This window comes from Watersipora subatra, chromosome 2 (assembly GCF_963576615.1).
Source record: "Watersipora subatra chromosome 2, tzWatSuba1.1, whole genome shotgun sequence".
Taxonomy (NCBI): domain Eukaryota; kingdom Metazoa; phylum Bryozoa; class Gymnolaemata; order Cheilostomatida; family Watersiporidae; genus Watersipora; species Watersipora subatra.
This window is the reverse complement of record NC_088709.1, coordinates 58,664,639-58,686,811: the sequence shown is the minus strand read 5'-3', so window position 1 is coordinate 58,686,811 and position 22,173 is coordinate 58,664,639. Positions and strand designations below refer to the sequence as shown.

The window sequence follows — 22,173 nt, the reverse complement described above, 5'->3', positions numbered from 1 at the left end:
AGAGCAAGTAGCACTGAGCAATGCCAAAGCTAAGAATGCTGACAATGATTATTTGTAGAACGTAATGTAGGCAATTATTAAACATCACGTCAAGTTGAGGCTTGTAATTGTTGTTCAGTAACATGACAAAAGTTTACTAGCGAGTTTTTAAAAGCCACAATTGGAAGACATAAATGGAAGAAAGAATGGTTTGGTACGTCTAAATTGTGGGAGTTGTCTTGCCATTGTATACAGTTGAACTTGCTAAGTTTTTAGAGCAGGCAAGTCATTTTACATACCAACCAACTTCTTTGTTACCCAATCAGAAAATTTTATTTTAGATTTTAGTCAGAGTGATATGAATAGATTTCTGACAGCTCAAACAATTTTAATAAAAAAAATAATGGTATTGTCTTATTGCATTAAAAACAAGTTATTTTATAACAACAGGAAATAATAGGTTTTTTAAGAATGACTGTATGCCACTTACAAAACATTTAAAGCTTAATAGTGGTCCATATTAAGTAGCATTGTTCAAATCTGTGACATGACCAGGTATACGCTGGTAGAAACGCTGATTTGAGTTTCTTGTCACAATGGTTATTACCAAACGCTGCCATAGTGCATTTGTTTTACCACTAGCTTGCGTGCATCTATCTATCTTTATGTCAACAAAAAAGTATTATGTTTGCATAATGACAACACACCAATTGCCATTAATTCACAAAAATTACTTGTAGCTAGGTACAACTTTATTGCAGCCTCTATAATTCTATGATTTCCCAGCTTAATTGACAACTTGTGATAACAGTAGCAAATTGGCAAAACTTGAGATAAAAAATATAACTATACTCTTGAAAGCGCAATAGCAACAATATCTTGTTGGAGTTGTCTGCTCTATTACACACAGTACTTTTGTAGAGAATTGCTGCCATAGCTGGCCTCTTAAAAAAGAATCTGATGATAAACATGAGCATTATTGTGTACTTTCAAATCATTTCAATTTTTTTAACAGCTTCATCCTGCAGAGGAGCACAAGAGACATTAACGAACATTTCTTAAGAACTGATTGAAAGTCAGGCCAACTAAATACGGTTACAATACGGATTAAACAATACTCACGACTAGCTAGAAAAAGGGTCTTTCAAATAGTTATACGATACTAATTATAAGAAAGATTTAAAACGGACAAATTTTAACCACATTAAAAAAAACTAAATTACAGAATAATCTACAAATGATAAAAAAACATACAAAAGTTTGAGACCAATAAAAACGAAAAGACAAGCAAAATATTTAGCAATACTGTAACTTTATTGAACTTAAAACAATTTCAGCAAACTTTAGACAAAGGTTAGGGTTATCAAAATCAGGGTGCTGACACAATATAAATAATAAGTAGACAGAGTTTTAATCTACAAGAACATAATTATGTTGAAAAAACACATCAGTAAGTTGTTTCACCAATGGAATGGTAATATCTGAAATGTGACATAGTGGTCTGGAATACCTGACCTGGAAATAACCAGTAAGGGTTCAGTTCCTGAAAGGGTTAACCCTAAATTACTCTGGGTGTTTTTAGTCGTTGAGGTTACCAACATGCTCAGGAGCCTACAACCAAGCTTGCATTACAACAAAGGCTCTGAAAAATATGCACAGCCTGTGCTTGCAGAAAATAAGCCAAACATAAAATGCTTATAAGAAAATATGTAACAAAAAATGGCCAGTTCGCTAATTTTTACCTGCCTTAAGCTTTTGTCTAAGCTAGAAGGTGATTGTCTATTAGCTTTTTTGAATTCCTAAATACCGGATTTTGATACACTCAGATTCTGAAAATTTTCTAAGAAAGAATTTTCTATAAATAGCAAAAAAGGTTGGATAAATCCAGTAATGGCAATATATATATGTGTAAATTTTCATTAATGCAGCATTACAATTTTTTGGTCTGGCTCAAAAGTAAACAAGTTAATATTTCAAACTAATTCCAACTTATGTTGTCGTTTTCAAACATATCTATAAATCATATAACATTATGTTTTACTATCATGAAAGTCGAATAGTCCACAAACGATATGACTTAAAAATGCACTTCACTATTTTTAGTGAATTATATAAACAGCTTCAATAGTTAGATAGGATGCTACTGGTATTTACCAAGCATTTTTGCATTTCGTAGTTTTTTTAATTTTGCTAAAATCTATCAACCAATTATATTTTTTTTTAACATAGTTGCAATTAGACTGCAGCTACTGTACTCAAATTTGATTGGTTGTGATGTTTTACGGGAAAAAGGTCTGCTCAAATAGCTTTCCATACCTAAATTTTTGTAGCTTTGAAACAATTTCTAAAATTATTTGCAGCTCAGACCTTGTGAGAAAAGTTTATTTTACGTTGATGTGTTACAATCGACCGAGTTTTTAAAAATCATCACTTTCAGATAACACACATAAATTAACTAATATGCAAAAGTGGTTTAAACCAAAGCAGGCTTTAAACAGTAAAAAGGCAGTATAAGGATGATGACATTAGCTGCCACCAAAGCAAATTATTTCATTAACATAAACAAGGTATATGTAAATATCTTAAAAGTTCACAAGCTGAAAGCAAAAAGCCTTACCAGTCTGATTGCTTCAAAGCTAAGGCAACTTCTCGATTTGAATCAGCTGCAGTAATTGCATTTTGGGGTTCGTACATCTCTTACCCCAATCCAAGAGAATTCAACTTCAGAAGTTAGCTAACAGTGACCCGGTGTATTGTGAATGCATTGTGTAGTTGACTTTTAGAAAGGCTGATAGAGTAGATATGGATAGCAGCATCTTTAACCCTTTTGAGTGCAATTTTCGCATTTCTGCAAATCTGCAATGGCTAAGAATCAAAGAAAATTAACAACCGGTGATTGAGCATTATATGTTTACAAAATATCTAATAAACTTTAAATATTCACAGTGGAAATATTTCTTAGCTGGCCTATGAATCAGTTAATCGTGATGTCGTAATCTTCTTTTTAGGATTATGACATTACGATTAAATGAGTTCTATCTTTTCACCTACTTTTCTCTTTGTCTTATACTTGGTCGTCTACATGGTTTACTGGGTCATCCTATATTTTATAAATATAGGATGACCCAGTTTGGGCCCTATATTTTATAAATATGGGGCCAAATGTGATGGCAAACCATTTGCGTAAATTTCCAATTACAAAAAATATTCTAGCTTGTTTGCTTCACTGAATATTAAATAGGTCACATTTTCAATTGATTCAATTTTATGTTGTGCTTTTTAAACATTAGTATTTTATATAGTATTATGTTTCCCTATCATGAAAACTGAATAGCACTCAAACAATTTCTTTAAATATTTCACTCTTACGAGCAATTTAGATGAATAACTTCCATAGACAAGTGTTTTCCACATTTAATATTTTTCTACAGATTTTACAAAAAAGTCATTATAAACTGATTGTAAACTGTTTGAACAGAACTACACTTTATCTGCAACTCCTATGATCAAACTTGATACAGTTGAACTGCTTCAAAGAATGGAAACTTTGGTATTTATCTAGCTTTTGTTGCCATTTTAAAATTCTTTGCAGCTTGAAAACTTTGGAAAGTTAATGGTTAATGACAATCAAATAACAGACAGGATTTGATTAACTTACCGGAGTAATCTAAACCAAGGCATCTTTGGATAGTGAAAAAACACTATGTAGTAGTGAAACAAAACACACTCAAACACACACATGCACACACACGCAAACAAGCACGCACCCTTCAACGCACCCGCAACTTCATAGCTTGAGTACGCTGCAGTAATTGCTGGTTGAGAGTCATCACTCTTTTATTGCAAAGGGAATTCCCCTCTGAAGTCAGTGAGCCATGACACGATGTTGTAGGAATGCATTGGGTAGTTCATCATTAGTAAGGATAGAGCAGAGAGCTGATTTAGCTGATGAAGCAGATGTGGACATCAACAGCCGTGAGTTGCAAAACTACGCCTAAGCTTTTACTAAACTAAAACATTAAAACTCGATCAATCGTCAGTTTTGAAAATACGATATGAAGTTTTATTGTAAAAATTTGTCCACTCGCCTGTCTGATGCTTATAATAAACTCACTTTCACATGCAGAATATCTTAGATTATTTTGAATCAGCAACTTTGCAGCTGCAGATCTTAAATCTGCTGAGTTATCAACAAGAGTGTGAGAATATTCTGAGATATTGTCTATAAAGTGGCTCTTTAGGAGTTGATATTGAATTCTGCCAGATTCTCTGTATACAGGAGAAGCCCATGGGGCCTGCATATGGTAGTTGGTTTCCAATTGCAGAACCCATGCGATTGTGGAAGAATTACGGTGGATGGTATGGTATTACTCAATAGTTGACTACCAAGTGTTAAATTCACGTGTAATCTCTACATTGTAGAAGGTTTGCGTATGTTGTGTTGAGGTCCTCCGTCACAGAGTGAATACAAAGGCAGCCAGGAAATTGTTGTACCATAGATTGATGCAGTAATAATAAAAGCTGTTGAGTAACTGGTGTAATGTGCATAAAGGGCAAGCCATAAGTAGCAACTTAGTTTGAGCACCCATGGTTTGTTTGTCCTTGACCTCTCAAAAATACAACCTTGACATAAGACGTCTCATAACCATTGCTAATGTATTTAAGCAGCTACAACTAACTGCTGTAGCAAACAAACAACAGACTAGTTCAAACAATTTCTTTCAAAAAAGTTTACTAAGTCATTACGTGTCTGCTGGTCTCCATAAAAGCTATGCATTTGTGACATCATAGAGTGCACAGGTTAATAATTGATATATTTTTTGATATGGTTGATAATATGTCATCTTTTTATCTTATTTACAAAGATATTATTGATATCACTTGCTGAGCTTTCAACCACATAATACGCTCTTTGCAGTTCAAATTTCACAGCAATAGGAAACGTTTTTTGTACTTTTAGTCGAGTATGGAATTTTAGATTTTCTGGACCATAACATAACTGTAGTAAGGATGCATATTCCTATTGCATTTTGTCGCAGTTTACCAGTCTATGTGAATGTATAATTACAACAGTAAGCGAGAGCATGCTAAATTATTTTTTATTGGTGTGTATGACTTGCATCATTTTTATGATGTTAATGACACTGCCTACAGAGTTAATTTTATTGTTGATTGTTACATTCTTTATTGACAGAAAAGACAATGGCTGGGACAAGTGATATTTCCATTTCTAAACATCAGTGTTCATTAAACTGCCCAGAGGAATCTGTTTGCTTTTGTACAGACTGTAATACGCGAATGTGTAGCAAGCACAAGGAGGTAGGTTTGTCTGTGAGACAAGCTCCAGCAAGTGAGCACTATTTTACTGATTTGTGTGGCAAGCATCAGCATGTGAGTCTCTTTGAATGGTTTATGTGACAAGCTTCAGCAGGTGAGCACTATTTTACTGATTTATGTGGCAAGTATCAGCATGTGAGTCTCTTTGAATGGTTTATGTGACAAGCTTCAGCAAGTGAGCACTATTTTACTGATTTGTGTGGCAACTATCAGCATGTGAGTCTCTTTGTATAGTTTTTGTGGCAAGTTGCAGTAAGTGAGCATGCTAACATTTTAAGTTTTTCATTGGGACATTAGCATACCAATGTTTAAAACTATTTATCAATAATTGCTACATTGTTTTTTAAAACAGTTGAGATGCTTCTAGGTCGTTTAAAAGAAGGTGATATGTGCATTAAGTACATGTAGAGGAGGTGTGCAGGTGACAATTGGGTTCTGGATCAAGCATCCCTAATAATTATAGAATAGTTACGATAGTTTGTGGAATAATTGAGTGCATGATAGGCTGTATAGTGGTGGAGTCAAGGAGGCTTTATTTTCAAACATGGTTGGCTTGGTTTAAACCAATGGTTTATACCAAGCAGTTTAAACCAGGTTTACACCAACTGAAAAATCCTGTTTTTATGGTTATTTCGGTTTTCCCATTATTTTTTGTGGAAAACATATTATTTTAAACTCCTAGTGGTTCATGTGCAGTAGAAATGCAATTATATGTAATTATCAGCTGTGGAAGTTTATTTATGACACAGTAGAAAAGGGATGGCTGAGCTCAAGTTTCAACTACATGAAATCATAGAACAACAATGAATTAATGAATTTTTTTTCAATTGCTTTATCAAGTGATATAATGGTCTCTTTAATGATGAAATATAAAAATCATGTGAAATATATTATTCCAATCATCGTCTCTAATAATGAATGAATACTTTCTCAAATCTTCCCAGTGAGAAAGGATTACTTATAATTAGAAATTAAAACAATAAAATCTTTTTGGGCAAAAGCTTTAAGTTTGCAAACTAATATTTCATTTATTGGACACAAGCCAAAGTAGTTGGATTGTTAGAATTCAGCTTACCAAGGCTTTTGTGTTTTGAAAAATTCTGCCTCAAATTTCCAACATGCCTCGCAAACAGGATCCCGTTTGGCAGCTTTTCACTCGAACTGTAAAAGGCAAAGGTTCTAAGGCAAAATGTAAAAGTTGTGCTGTCGTAACGCAAGGTCACGCAGATAGGCTTAAAGCTCACGTAGCAAAATGTCAAGCTGACAACACCAATTTAGACAGTGATGCTAGTATTCAGGTGATAGAAGTTGAGTCATCTGCCACTGCTTCAAACACTAGCAATGCATCTGCATTATGCTCTGCTCTACACTACTACATGACTGATCACTTAGATTAAAATTCCTACTTATACATAGGCCTAGAGCAGTATGTAAAATATTCACTTTATTTGAAAAGATTTTTGCTCTGTATTCCATCAATCATGTTTGATTAAAGACTCATTCCGAAATTTCTATACTCTTTCTTTTTCCCCATAACTCCCACAGTACCATCTTTAACAGATGATTTCACATATGTATGTTCAATACTCAATCATGCAGCTATAGTAAGTGATGTTAATTAGACTTAAAATCGCAAAAACCTTGGTAAAATCATAAAAACCATAAAAACCGGTTCAAACCATAAAAACCGGTTTAAACCAAAAAATCCTGGTTTTTTTCATAAAAACGGTGGTTTTGTCCAACCCTGTTGGCAAAGAGTAAGGGTGTCTCTCAATGCCTCACTATAAAACTTTAAACATGAACTTACACAAGACTTTTGTAGATTTCATCAGAAAGTATCAATATTTTTCTATCACTTGCGATTGTTTTTGATGTTTGAGATATCATGTCTGCCGGGATGTTTCAAAATTAAAATTAATAAAACATAATAGTGGTTAAAACGTTAAAAAAAACATGTGTAATGGCATCGCTTGTTGCTATCCTCGCTGTAGTTGATATCGGCTATTGCTTTCAAGTTGCAGCGTCACATGTTGCTGTTCCCTTTAGTTTCTTTGCAATTATAGACCTTATAATTGAATTTTGTTTTGCTGATTTTAATCTTGAAACATCCAGGCAGTCAGATCACTTCAGATAACAAAAACAATTGCAAACTATTTAAAAATAAAAATAAACCCTAATAAATTACTACTTTTATAAACCCTACTAAATTTTTGTATGAGTTCCTCATTAAATTAAGTTCTTTATAAATATTTAATGTTTGTCGCCTCCTGTAATCTACAGTTTGTCATATCACAGACATATATATTGAGTGCTACTTTTATTGTAAACATTTATGAGTCAATTGGTGAATCATCGAAAATAAGGGGTCAAAATAACTTCAAATTTATGGATCTGAGTAAGCCCCAAAACCTTCTCACAGATGACACTTATTTAATTATAGATACTTTAGTAATAGGAATTTCCCCATGTCATGGTTTTTTATAGTGTAGGCCTAACGCTAACACTATCCAAGTAAGTTTACTAGTAAGTAACGCTACCCAAAGAACAAAAGTCTGTAACTTATCTCTTATGACCATGACCAGCAGACGCTGCCTCTGTTTTTGATAATATTTAGCTGGTTGAATTTCGTCAGAAACATGAAATCAATCTTCAAACTAAGAGCATTCATTCAAAATTATTGTCAAAAATGTAGGTCTTGGTTAAGGTTTGCCACAACTTAATGACTATGTTTCAGTATGTGGATGACATGGATTTACAATCGTGAGTGCATTAAATTACCATACAATAACTGTTTCAATGGTCATTTTCAATTTGTTTTAAAGATTTGTTTCATGGGGTGTTTTGTTACAAAAAGTTAGCAAATTGTACTCTAAAAGTAATAGCAGCGCACTTTTACCATGCTTAGCAGCAAGCTTTTATGATGAACAATTGATCCAACAATACATTTCTTTTTTGCATGGTTATTCTGATGCCATGTTTTGAAATTATTTTTACAGTTAAGGCCAACATAGCGTTATTAAAATAGAAATGACAGACGCGTGAAAATTGTTTAAAATGGAGAATCTTAACCAGCATTTACTTGTGCATAATTTACAACTGTCATTTCTATCTTTCGCTAGCATGAAACAATTAGTAAAAACTCACCAGTAAGTCAATTCACTTGACTTGCGGATTTTTGTCGTTTCCATTTTTCAGGTGACTTGTGGATAGTGCAAACTTGTGGATTTTTCATGCCATCAAATCATAGTGTATAACTAATGTACAAGTATAGCTCTTGGTATATAACTAATGTACCAGTATAGCTCTTGGTGTATAACTAATTTACAAGTATAGCTCTTGGTGTATAACTAATTTACAAGTATAGCTCTTGGTGTATAACTAATTTACAAGTATAACTCTTGGTGTATAACTAATGTACAAGTATAGCTCTTGGTGTATAACTAATTTACAAGTATAGCTCTTGGTAACTGTTGTACTTAACTAGCATTTGTTAATACTTCAGCCTTGATGTATTGGTGCTATGGTGCAGTGCAACTAACTTTAAAGGCAAATCTCTTGCTTCGTTAGGTGCGTGTGTATAACTGACTTTATTACAATAAGACATTAGCATATAAAGTCTTACAATGATGATGATGGCATGATGATGACATACAATCAAAACAAACAGGCAGCCACAGTTGATAGAAATAACATTCAGTATCCGGTACAAGTCTAATGAGCTAAACAGCAAACACAGCAGTAACATTATTGTAATAATCTACAGATAATACATAACTATTGATTATAACAACACTCATGGTTTTCTCAGTTTTTATATCTTGTCTGTTATAAACTGCTTTATTTGTCTTTTCATAGACATCGAAAGCAATTTGAATGATAGTGCTCACATTTTCTCATGCTTTAACGTTTGGAGATTCTAATAAAATTTTATACTGACAAAATTATCAAAAGTTGATTTTGCTTGAGTAAATCTTTTTCAATATTAATATAGTAATAATAGGTTTATTATATAATTATAGCAATATTATGATATACTCATAATTATATAATATATAATAGAATGTATAATATAGTATAAGAAAATATGACACAATATAATGTGTAATATAACTACTAGTCAAATGTCAGGCGGTGCCCGAGTATTAAAAAATAGCTTATAAACAGTGGCATGTAATGTAATGGCCTGCTACTTGCCATTAGCCTGACACATTGCCATCAATTAATTTAAGTAAACTAGTACAGTGCATCCTGATATACGATTTTTTCACCTTACGAAGTCAAACATTGTGATATCTTCACCTCGTTATACAAATTTTATTTTACCGTTCGATTTTAAGAAAAGTTTCGTCCGAGTTAAAATTTGGCGGTCGGTGTGCTTATAACACACGTCAAAATAAAAACAACACCAAAATATAGTTTGCCGAAAACATTTTCAGAACGTTTAGAAGAGACACAATGATCGATTTTTTTCATGTCAGCTTTCCACGTGGAAAATTTTGTGTAAAATACATAAGCGAGAGCAAATATTCATTTGTAGGGTTATTATAACTTTTACTATAAACTTTCAAGTTAGTATACGTATATAACTACAAGCATATACATTTAATTTGTTAGGTATGGAATCGGAGACCGATACAAGCGTTACAAAACGAATGAAAATGATTTCTATGTCAACGAGGTTGGATGTCGTAAATAAGAAAGCACCCGTATTATTAACATTGTCAAGGAATATGATCGCAACCAATCAGCATTTGCAATTATTATTTAAACAAGAACTCCATTAAAGCAAGCACAAGAAAGAGCTTCCGACTAAAGATTTGAAGGAGCTAGGTCATGCACGCGATCAGCATTCAAAAGGAGCAACCATTTAGTAGAGGCGAGGAAGTAGAAGATACAGAAGACCTTACACTGGCAGAAATATTTCAAGTGTTTAATTTACTGATGTGGACTGGTACATTAAAACAATGCATATATAATCACATGACCAAACAAGAGTGAAACGATTGATTGGGAGAATTATGATAAATGCACATGTGCACACAACTCCCGAAAAATTATCCGTTAACGGCTGTCACCAAACCCTTGCAACGAAATCCTATCAACAAATTTAATTATTTTTCATTAAAATCGTTTAAGTATAATAATGATACAAAACGCATATAAACCTATTTAAATATGTTACCAAGCCTTTGAAAGGTTACCGCAAATTCTTAAAACTAACCCATCTGATCGGATTATACATAAATAGACAGATTTATTAGGACGAAAATCGCCACAAAACGCTTGAAAAACTTGGTTTAATAAAAGTTAGGACCGGAAATTGAAACGCCGAGAAACAGAGAATAGAACGATAAAGTCTTGCGCATTTCACGAAAAAAAACATGTACTTTTCACCAGTCTATAGCATTGTTCCCAAGGTTTCGACAATTAACATAGGATTACAGAAATCGTTTCATTCTTGTCGATTTCAATTTTTTCATTTTCAATTTCATTTGCTGACACATTTGAGTACTTTCGTATTCTAACTGATGTCCAACGAAGTATAAGTAAATGAAATGACGATGATATTTTTTAACAGTTCTTATGAGATTATTACAATAATTAATTATAGGTTTGGATAACTACAGAACAATGGCTACGTAATACAGATTTTCTAAAAATCTATATCAGTGTATTTTGCTTCCTATATTGGTTGATATTGCATTTCTCTTTTTGCAGGAGGAGAGATATAAACATATAATATTTTCCTTTCATTATTGCTATTTGTTGTATGTAGTCATTATTGCTATTTGTTGTATATAATAACACCCACTAGAGGTGGAACGAGACAGGTTTTTTAAGCTCGAGACGAGACTCGAGACACTGTCTTGTAAAAATTCGAGACTCGAGACACGAGACAGTAAAATAATGAGCATTTGGTGATGATTTCACTACACAAGTACTAGCTACTTGGTATATATAAAATTAATAAAACTCTTTTTAAATTGAATTTTCACCTGGTGTAAACGATTTAAATACAACATTTTAATAGTGATATGCATGTAGTTTTTGTAAACAAAAGTGACACAAACAGCTCTAAAATACCGAAGTTATATATTCTAAGAATTTTGAGCTTGATTGATCATAATTATTATAAACATATTGCTTTGTACATGTACATTTTACCATCTATTGAATAGTTCTTACTTTTTAATGTAATGTGTAATGAAACCGATAGCCGTCGCTCTACAAAGAAATACCGCAACTAAAAGAACACACGATAACACTTTCATTCTTATCGTTTCATTAATGTTAAGTTTTGTTTGTGTATTAGCTGTAGTATGTGAATTATATTTAAATTGTACTCATAAATTATATTAATTACTGTATACATGCACATGTATATTCTTATATTGAGCTAACAAAACGTCATTGTTAACCGAACACGGCCTATGGTCGACACGGCCTTTCGTTCGTTTCTCCGTGTCCGGGCAAGTTTTACCCGCGATTGGTAGTATATACGTAAAAGAGGCCCAAATTTTATGAATGGCAGTTGGTGTTTAGACACGATACGATAAAATACAGACATTTTACCCGCAAAAGTGTTATTTATTAAATTGGATTATCCGAAGAGTAATTGATACTACCCGGTATCTGTTTTAAGGACACAGAACCGAACTAAAAAATAACAGGGCCGTTGTCCGGACTACATGATTAGACTCAGTGGCCAACATAATCAGTAGCAACAGGTAGTAACGGACCAGGTATAACTTTAAAAGCAGTTGCCCGCAATCCATTACAATATATGGAGTTGTTGCTACCGTAAGAAACCATGTTTTAACAACCGTGCGCAGGCGCTTTAGTTCTATTTCCTGTCTCGAGTTTTGAAATAGTTAAGTCGAGACGAGACCGATACGAGACGAGACAGGTCGATACTCGAGACGTCTCGTGTCTCGTTCCACCTCTAACACCCACACTCAGTACATTACAGCTACCATTGCAGTTATCCTATTTGACTGCTAATATTGCATTTTTCAACCATCAGTACCCTTTCTTTTTTCCAATATCACTTTGGTCGTGGGCTGTATGACAGTGGAATTTCTAGTAGATATAATTTATCTCTTGTGTGGCATGTTTTCCATATTTTATTCATTTTATTTTTGTTTCCTTTTGATTTTGTTTTATTTTCTTGTTTAACCATGTCTTTGCAGGTAGGCTTGTTATCTCTTACGTGAATATATGTAACTCATATAACTAACTACTCAAGATAATTGACGCATTTACATTACTTTCTGAAACTTGTTAAAAGTTAAAGCTCTTTCTTCTAGGGTATAAATACGTACAAACTTTTTACTTATGGTTACATTGATTCTTGTGCAAATTCCATTCAAGAAAAACTATTGTAGCACCTTTTCTGGATCCTTCTACAAGCGTTAGCTAGCTAGCAAGCAGTTTTCTGCATTGCACCAGCATTTTTTTCTTTTAAACCAGAAGAAAAATTGGACAGGACTAGACAACCTTCTTTAGCCTGCTAAAAATTCCATTTTATTGCGTATTAAATTAATCTTCAAGTGTACAGCAACATAATTAGCATTTATACCCATTTGCCTCCTCTCTGCTTTATTCGCTACAATATACCAGCTAAAGTCACGTTACTCCGAAGGTATGTACGTCCTGTATAGTAAATAAAATTTCTTTTTTTTTTTCGGTAGCTAATAAATGGTCATGTGTGTGAGAGGCCGCTCTCGATCAGCCTTATTGAATTCTTGTTGAAAAAGGTTTCAAACAGACACGCTAAATTTTGTAATGAAAGTGAAGACAGAAACTTATGAAGGATACAATTTTGTGATAACAGTTGAAATTCATTAAAATAGTTCAAAATACATACTAAAACTTGGTTTTAAGGGTGAGTTTGGCAAGCTAAACTTATTTGAAGTTAATTCAACGTTTATGTTATGCGTACCTTTTGAAGGTAAGAACTTGTTACCGTATGATCTGCATTTTGTACACAGATTAAAATTTTACAGTATTGCAGATTATAATCACTAGATGCACTTAACACAATGCAGCTATTATAGGTAACTATAGTTACTAAAGTTAACATACTATTTTGTTACTAATTTTCAATATGTACAGCATTTTTATAAAATTTTGGACGATTTTTACCGTTTTTTTTTCATTGTATAATTACAATTGTTTCTATACCAAGACATACAATTTTTTTGCCATACGATGCCAGCCTCGGAACGAATTAACATAGTATCTCGAGGGTGAACTGTATCCGTATTGCTAAACTTACTAATAAGAGCCGTGAGAGCAAGCTTTCGTGGTGTTGTGTAACGCAGAGTGCCGTGCGTAGTGCAGAGTTCTATGAGTATGTTAACTAAGATAACGACTCACATCACTTAATGAATCCATTGCATCTCGCATAGCTTAATTAGTTAAATAATCGTTTTGTGAAAGGGAAGTTCCAAGATCAAATCCAGCATAAAGCACATCTTTCCTCCCTAGATTTTAATAGCTATTGCTGGATAGACTGAATGACGACTGACTTTGAGATTTATATAGAAAATATATAGTGATAGTAAGTTAGTGATAATAACATAATGATATAATGATAGTAAATTATTAATATAATTAATATTGTACTGTTACCATTAAAATAGTTCAAAGGTACATGTAAATTTCATTCTGATTTATGAATATTTATCGGTGTCTGTTGGTTTTTTATTGCAGGCTCATGACATATTTGTGCCTGAGCACACCTATATTCCATTTGAGGAATATTGTAAGTTTCCACAGAAATATGAAAAAGCTACCTGCAAATCGCACGGAGAGATGATAACTCTAGTATGTACTGAGTGTGATGCCATCATGTGTGATGAATGTCCTCTCTCAGAACAATGCTATCAATTTGGTAAGTTTTATAGCAGTTTTGAGTTACTTGTTGATTTGATCTGATAGCAAGTCTTAAAGTGCAGATGGCTTAGCATTCTGCATGAGAAGCCTTTAAAAAGTCATCAATATAGATTACTCTGTTAATTTGATACAACTTCATGAAAATATTAAGGGCAGTTGCTTATAAACTTCAAAATTAGTGCCTTCAAAACTTGCATCTATATTGAACAATCTAGCGTTTTACAATTCTGAGTGTTTTTGAAGTAAAGACCATCGTTTAGCAAAATCTGATAATTGTAACTATATGTATATAAAAAAAATGAAGATAGATCTAAATGTTTCCAAAAATTTTCAATCTGTCGCTAAGAAATGGTTCAGTGTAGACAATCACCTGAAAAAAATCAGCAAGTTGAATAAATTAATCTATAACTCTGCCAGCAAATGAAAGAACATTTGTGTTTGTCCTCACATTAGCCAAAGGCTTCATTCATTATGATGCAATCTGCATCAGATTGAAGGCAGTGTTAATACGTCATAGAGAAAAAAGCTTAGCTTTTTAAAAACTTTATTTGCAAAGATTACAGAAGTAGTAACTAAAAGTTAGATTTTAATCTTACTGCTACTAGTGGCTTGTTCAGGACTTGAACTACAAAATTTAATTTGCTAACAATGGTCTCTAAACTACTAGTCTTATACCAGCAGTAATGTTGGCAACCGTTATCATTTTTTTTGTTTTAAAGCTATATAACCCTTTTATATCTAGAGCACAGAGGTGCTCGCAGCCCCAGGGGGTGCGAGACATCATTCCAGGGGTCCAAGAAGCAGGGCTCTAACTTTTAAAAAATTTCCTTAGTTTAATGAATTGTTTTCCACTTTAAGGGTTATAATATCTTTTCAGGAAATTCTAAAAAAAAATTTAAAAACTCAGATTGATAACGTCATGAAAATCCTAAGTTAATAGTATTTTCATTTTTGATTCCTTTTTTATGAACATTGATGGTGGATTGATTTAAATCGGATAAGAACGTCATGGCACTAAACAGAAAAAAGAATTACCGAAATGTTACTTCTTTGAGTCCTTGCTGAACGACTTTTCCACGTTTAAGTGCAATATTGCCCGTACAAAATATCATCATATGTTCTATCTGTATACATGTATGTATTTCTAAGTGTTGGTGTTTGCGTCTAGATATAGATATAGCTATAGCGCACATTGATTATTTTATCGATATGGCCATGTGTTACAACGCCCCTGTTGAAAGTTATTTTTCATAAGGTTCAATTACCATATCTGGGGTCAAGGCCAATTCTTCTCGCGCGGACATTTACATTGAACTCTTTTGAGACCTAAGTATATGCAACGCGATGTTTGTTTCGTCTTTTTCCGTTAAAGCTAAGAGTTTATCTCGAACTTAAAATTTGGCGATTTTTGTACTGATTATATACCTTACCAAAATATATACGCTGCGTCGACATTTCGTAGTTTGCATACTTGCTATTTATTTTAAATCTACATTTGGTTTTGCTACTAATTTATTCCAGTTGCTCAGAAGACTTTTTCCCAGCTACATTATGTTTTTTAGATTCTGATTTGGTACCTTGCGCTCCACGATCATTAAATACGAACCAAGATTTTGTTTGTTTAAAAAATATTTTTACGTAATTTCTTTTAATTCAAATCAAAACATTTTTGTTTGTATGTTCCTATCAATGCTCACTTTGTGTATTAGCTTTCACATCTTTCCTTCTAAACTTAAGGTTAGAAGGCACCCTCGGAGAGACCCCCATCTATATATAGTGTTACAAACTTACAAATGTCATATTCTGGTGTAGTTTTTTGAGGCAAATCTAATGGTATACTTGGTTTGTTCATTTTATGAATTATAATGTAGTTTCGATGTCACATTTCTCATGCAAAATATTTGGATGAAAGTCTAACTGCACCCACTTTATTAGTGGTTATCATAGTGCCAAACAGTGTATATCATGACAATATGGGAGCAGAATTTTCAATTACACTTTTTATTCAGGTAAAAAGAGACAAAAAGTCATATATGCAAAATCAAGTTGGAGTTTGGATCGTGGGTTGGACCCCGTTCCCAGAGAAGAAAAATTCTGAGGCCATAAAAACATCAGTTAGGTTTCAAGGATTAGCCATACAACATTTCAAGTCGACATCTTTAAAATTGACAAAATGACAGCGTGTTAAAGATTGAAAACACTGACAAAAAGCCAATAATGAGAAAACCTGTCCTAAAGTTTGGGAAAAGAAGACGGATGATTTCTTTACAGTTATGGGCAGATGGATTGTCTCATACCCTTTTAAAACCCTCCACTTAAATATGTATTATCATCTGGTGCAGCTGACCTTCTGTTTGCCTTCCTAGCAGCAATTACCACAGGTTCAGCTGCCTTGTTTCTACGTACCCCCGGCAGCGATCAATATCTCGGGCAAATTGTCTCTGGAAGTGGCCAACATTCAGTCTAAGTTATAAGTGTTTTAAAGTGGTTTGACATACTTTTTAGTGGCAGCAATGGAAAGAGCACACTCGAACTATATAGGAAACATGTTTTTTCTTGAAAATAATTTCTTTTGGAAAAAAATACTATTTTGAGGGTGCCTTCTAACCTTAACCAATTAGTAATTTTTAATAAACTTCACATTTTACTACAAACATTTGTAAGATTACTGTTAGATTATCTGTAAGATTATCTGTAAGATTATCTGTTAGATTCTCTGTAAGATTATCTGTTAGATTATCTGTAAGATTCACGGTAAGCCTTATTGTGTAACATTACAAGTATCAGTTATTCCTTGCTCTTTCATATTTACATACATTTACATACTTTGAGAAATATATATATATATACAGTATATATACAAAAGAAGTGTATTTATGAAAGTCAACATAAACACATATTGACATTCCAACCTAGAACACCTAAGCAGAACATAACCACCCGATGCCGGAACATCACATGGTTCAATCCCCGTACAGCAGTAATCTGGCCAATAATATCGGAAACAGATTTTTCAGAATTTTAGACGGAGAATTTAACGATCAATCTGTTTTAAAGAAAATATTTAACCACAATACCATCAAACTGAGCTACAGCTGCATGTCGAACGTTGCTTCCATCATAAACAGCCACAACAGCAAACTACTACACAAACAACAAACACCAACTGAAAACACAACCACAAAAACGTGCAGCTGTAGAACCAAAACCGATTGCCCATGGGGCGGTGACTGCATGGCTCATAATATTATCTATCAGGCTACTATCAGATCCAACAATTCAATCGAAACTTACACCGGCCTAACATCGACCACATTCAAAACAAGGTATAGCAATCATACCACATCTTTTAGGCACCAAAGTAAAAGGCTGGCAACTGAACTCAGCAAATATGTTTGGCAGCTTAAAGACAACGACATCGAATACAACATCGACTGGCGAATAATCACCAATGCCACTGCAAACTATAATGAGAAATATGTGTGCAACCTTTGTATCGTTGAGAAGAATTACATCCTATGCAAACCAGAAATGGCTAGTCTTAACAACAAACGAGGTCTTATCTCATCTTGCTGCCATTTAAGTAAATTCATGCTCTCTAAATTTCAACCTTCAAAATTATCTATAATGACTTTAACAGTTTAGCTTACTTTGAATTATTTGGTTATAATAATATATAAGAACCAACAGGCATTAATTATCACCAGTGTCCGACGAGTGCATGTTATTTTACCACCAGCACGAAACTGTAAGTCATAGAGTTTTATCAAACTTTTACACTTTTTATATCTATTTTAGGTTAGTGAAACAGTATATTTTAACTTCTATGTTATTACTGTATCTGAAAATTGTCTTTACATGAAACTTTGAGTAAAACAGTTTTATCAAACTTTTACACTATTTATATCTATTTTATCTATTTATATAATAAAATTTCTAATAAAATTTTAACCACGAAATGCAGTACTACCATATTCTGTCATATTTTTTATTAATCTTTTAAATACGTGTATTTTCAGAAGTTATACATTTTCTAATGCCTCTGAAGAAAAGATCTTGTCCTACACAAAATCATATCTTCATGATATGAAGTTTGAAAGTTACAGCTGTTTGACAAAGTTTGAAAACATTTACAGTTGTTTTTATTTTCTCTCCTAATTTATTTCAACTACGCAAAACATTTCCCTCATGATATGTAGTTTAAAAGTTAGAATGGCAAATGTTGTTATATATGTTAAATGCAACTCAATTTTCTGTCCAAAGTCTTTTTATTATCCGGGTAACGCCGGGTAGCACAGCTAGTCTGTATAAGTAGTCCAATATTGGATGTGGAGTCAGCAGTATTGTTTTTGGTCTCATTGTGGATCTGTAGTGTATCTACGGTTTAGTTATCAAAATTTGTTGGCAACCCTACTTTTCAATTGCAAACCTGCATATTTAAATAGTTAAAGAATGAAATACATTTATTTAATTTGTGTAATTAGGAGTTTTGTTGCTTTTGCTGAAATAAGAGTATGGCTTTACGTTGTTAAAAGCAAAAAGTTTAACAGCTTGTGCAATGAAATAAAAATACCATTCCCGAGAATGGATTTGAATATAGCCATCACTAGTCCTTAATGTCTATACGCTCATCTAACAAATTATTTTCCAACATCAAGAAAACATTTGGGATAAAAAAGAACTAAATGGGCAGTCATAATAATTAGGAAAAATGTTACCTAGCCACTTCAGGATATATAGGCCAGAAAATACAGATAGAATTAAGTTAGGCTAGATAAGTTGTCAGCCTAATATTTTTCCATGAATTCCTATTTACTGACATACTTTTAGCGTTCTAGTTAACTTTAGATTAGGTTAGGAAAGGTGTCTCTCAAAACCAACAACTCTTGCTATGATAAAGCATGTGTTTGCAATTTTACTGTATTATTTTTATGATTACTGTATTGAAGTATTTGACTCTTTCGAATATATTATTTTTACATGCATGTATTTTAGGTAAGCAATTCTTTTTGTCAAGTATGTTCAAATGTCGATCTACGATATCCTTTCTAGTCCATATGTTGGACTTTTTTTACATATTAAAAAAAAATTCCTTTCTAAGTATTTTGATGCTAGTTCCTGATTTTACTGTTTTACATTTCAAACATATGTTATTATTTTTGTAAAATTCATTCAAATATCAATCTGTGATGTTTCTTGTCTAAGAGTCTTTTTTTTACATATATTTCAGTAAAATAAATATCTTCCTTTGACAAATTTTTGTATAATTCCACATCTTTTATTTTTGAATAAAAATAGTAAATAATAATAATGAATAGTAAATATTGTGTATTTTTATCAAAATACACAACATTTACTATTCTAACTTTTAAATGAAGGTGTTTGTTTAATTTTGGCCATTGCATGGTTCAAATAATTGAAAGCTCGAGGCTTAACTAAAGTAGATTGTTGAAAAACATTCCTTACCTCTTATGCTGAACGTTTGATCATGATTAAAAACAGCTTATAAACATAGGCAGGTAATTTAGCTGTTATTGGCAAAGTTTATTTATCCAATGAATTTGAGTAACTTAAGCTAGTAAATTAAACTAGTTTGAATGTGTACTATAATAAAAACCAGTTCTATACTATCATCTGGTCATTAAGGAAAAAGACTGCATCTCACGAGTACATACATGAAACCCATACATTTGGACACACGGATGTTAGGCCAAGTGCACTACTACTAAACCAATCAGTCATCTTGCCACAACTTGGAATAATTGTGCTTATAATTATTCCTCATCATGATCTTTCACTGCACATCAAACTGCGAGCGTTGTTTTTAGGACCAAAACACTTATTGTTATTTTATTGTCCAAATTGATTAAATAAGCTTTAAAGTTTCCAATTATGCTTTTTAGCAAACATTCAGCAGAAAAGAAAATTTTATAAAAAAAACACTATTACTAGGTAGAAACTTTTTTACTTAACATGCACCGTAACATACTTTGCCTGCAAATCTGACAAAACACCTATTGCTTGATTTTTCAGCATGTTAATATTCTAGGATAAGCTAAAACTCAGTGACATGCGTGAGAATTTTAGGGATAGTAAATCGCTTCCTTCATTTAAGCAGAAAGCAGAAGTAATAGTGGTTATATTTAAAACTCGCAAAGTTTTTTAAAGCAACCAAATATTTTTGGTTTATCTTGGTGTTTGTGCTAGAATGCAATGCTTTTAATAGCTAAAAACAGGTTTTCATTTGAAGTCAAATGTATTTTATATATAAAATAAAAGACGAACATCAGAGCTGTGTGCAGTATGCTTTATTATGATGGGAACTAAAATTGCCAATATGATAAAAATAACTCAATAAAAGGTGGATAAATAAAATAATTCAATAAACACTTCACTGCAATGCACACATTAAAATGTGTGTGAAAACTTACAAACAATGATGTGATTTAGCATTGAATAATTAGTAACAGATTCAATTAAAAGAGTATTTGTTCTCAGATAATAGCAAATGAAAAATTTATTATAACTTATACATGATCAGTTGTCCGAAAAAATATTAGGTGAGATATATATAACAAGACATATAATGTGAATGACAGTTCGTTATGGAAAAAATTTGTATGTTACGCTTTGATGGTAGATTTCAATGGTACAATTGTGATAAGTTATCGCAAAAATAATTGTATGGAAAATTAAAAACTTACCCCATATTTGCCTTCACCTTGCTAATAAGCGCTCATTAATATTGTGAACCAATGACCACATGTTCATAAAAAGTGAGGATAGAATCATTTTGAATCATGGGCTGATGACATTCCAGAACTGAAACTTGTAGTTAAATTATTTTTGAAGTATGTTAAAGTTTTGAAACTTTGTGGAATAAGTATTTATGTTTATAATACACAATGCAATTACATATACATGTACCATGCCAATTATTACATTATATCAGGGTATTAAGCTTTCAAGAACAATGTTTCAGGCTATTTTATGAGAGCTTTTAAATTAAAGCAAAATAACATACCACTTTTGATGGATGTGTAACAGCTATTGAACTAAAAAAACATGATCTATTGTTCAACAAAAATTGAAAATTTATTGTACAAGCAGATGCACGGACACTAACGAGTATTGTCAGCTGACGTGATAATTTCTATATTGTACAGGTGGTCAGCACAAATTGCTTTCCCTAGTTACGGCAGCAAAACAAGTTATGAAAGAATACAATGAATCTTTGATATCAGTTGATAAGTGCCTTGATGACTTCTTCACTGAGCGTCTAGCAAATCTAGATGCACACCAGAAGTTCACTGACTCCTACAACCTTGCTGAAATGTTGGAGGCCATCGACTTGGCAGCTGAAGCTCAGGTTTGTTATCATGTTTGAAGATTCATGTGCTTCAGGAAGAATTTTATGCTCAATGTTATATGTTTTGTCACAATTGTTTTAGATAGCAAACATCAGAAAGCAGGCTGAGATTATGAAGGAAAAAGTGACAAAATATCCAAAGCAGATAGCAAACCAGGTTTCTTTACACGATGCAACGTTACAAAGAAATGAACATGAGCTCCAAAAAGTTCATGAGCAACTCAACAAGCAAGTAGAGGGAATGAACGTAACAGACCTTATCAAGCAAAAAAAGAGAACTAAGGCAGAAGTCGAACAGACGTTGGAAATTAAAACAGAAACTAGTGGTATTCGCTCAATGGTTCTTCTTAAAAGAGGCAAGTTTAATCTGCTTATGTAAATTTTATTTTAATGTATGCAGAGATTTAAGTCACTGTTCATGTTGAAAATGTTAAAAAAAATTCAAACATAGTACCACCTTGAAAATAACTCGTGAAAAGAGTAAAATCTTTCAAAACCGAGCACATATGGCTCTGAAGCTTTTAGCCCACTAAACCTAGTAATAGCCAACTGGGACTTTGGACATAGCTACAAAAAGTTTGGTATGACAT

General features: G+C 32.8%; 1 protein-coding gene across 1 annotated transcript; it reads left to right on the top strand.

Moving 5' to 3' along the window:
- The first annotated feature begins 3,854 nt into the window (after positions 1-3,854).
- LOC137388385 (uncharacterized) lies at positions 3,855-21,962 on the top strand. Its single transcript, XM_068074871.1, has 5 exons — positions 3,855-3,954; positions 5,174-5,298; positions 14,032-14,212; positions 21,381-21,583; positions 21,666-21,962. Exons 1-5 carry the CDS (start codon positions 3,855-3,857, stop codon positions 21,960-21,962), a joined length of 906 nt encoding a protein of 301 aa, XP_067930972.1.
- Positions 21,963-22,173: the final 211 nt, after the last annotated feature.

What these genes read in the sequence shown, in the direction of transcription:
- LOC137388385 (XM_068074871.1), top strand. Translation starts at nt 3,855, where the DNA reads ATGACACGATGTTGTAGGAATGCATTGGGTAGTTCATCATTAGTAAGG. An exon ending in TGTGTAGCAAGCACAAGGAG is followed by an intron (nt 5,299 to 14,031) that starts GTAGGTTTGTCT and finishes TTTTTATTGCAG; the next exon opens with GCTCATGACATATTTGTGCC. An exon ending in ACTTGGCAGCTGAAGCTCAG is followed by an intron (nt 21,584 to 21,665) that starts GTTTGTTATCAT and finishes CAATTGTTTTAG; the next exon opens with ATAGCAAACATCAGAAAGCA.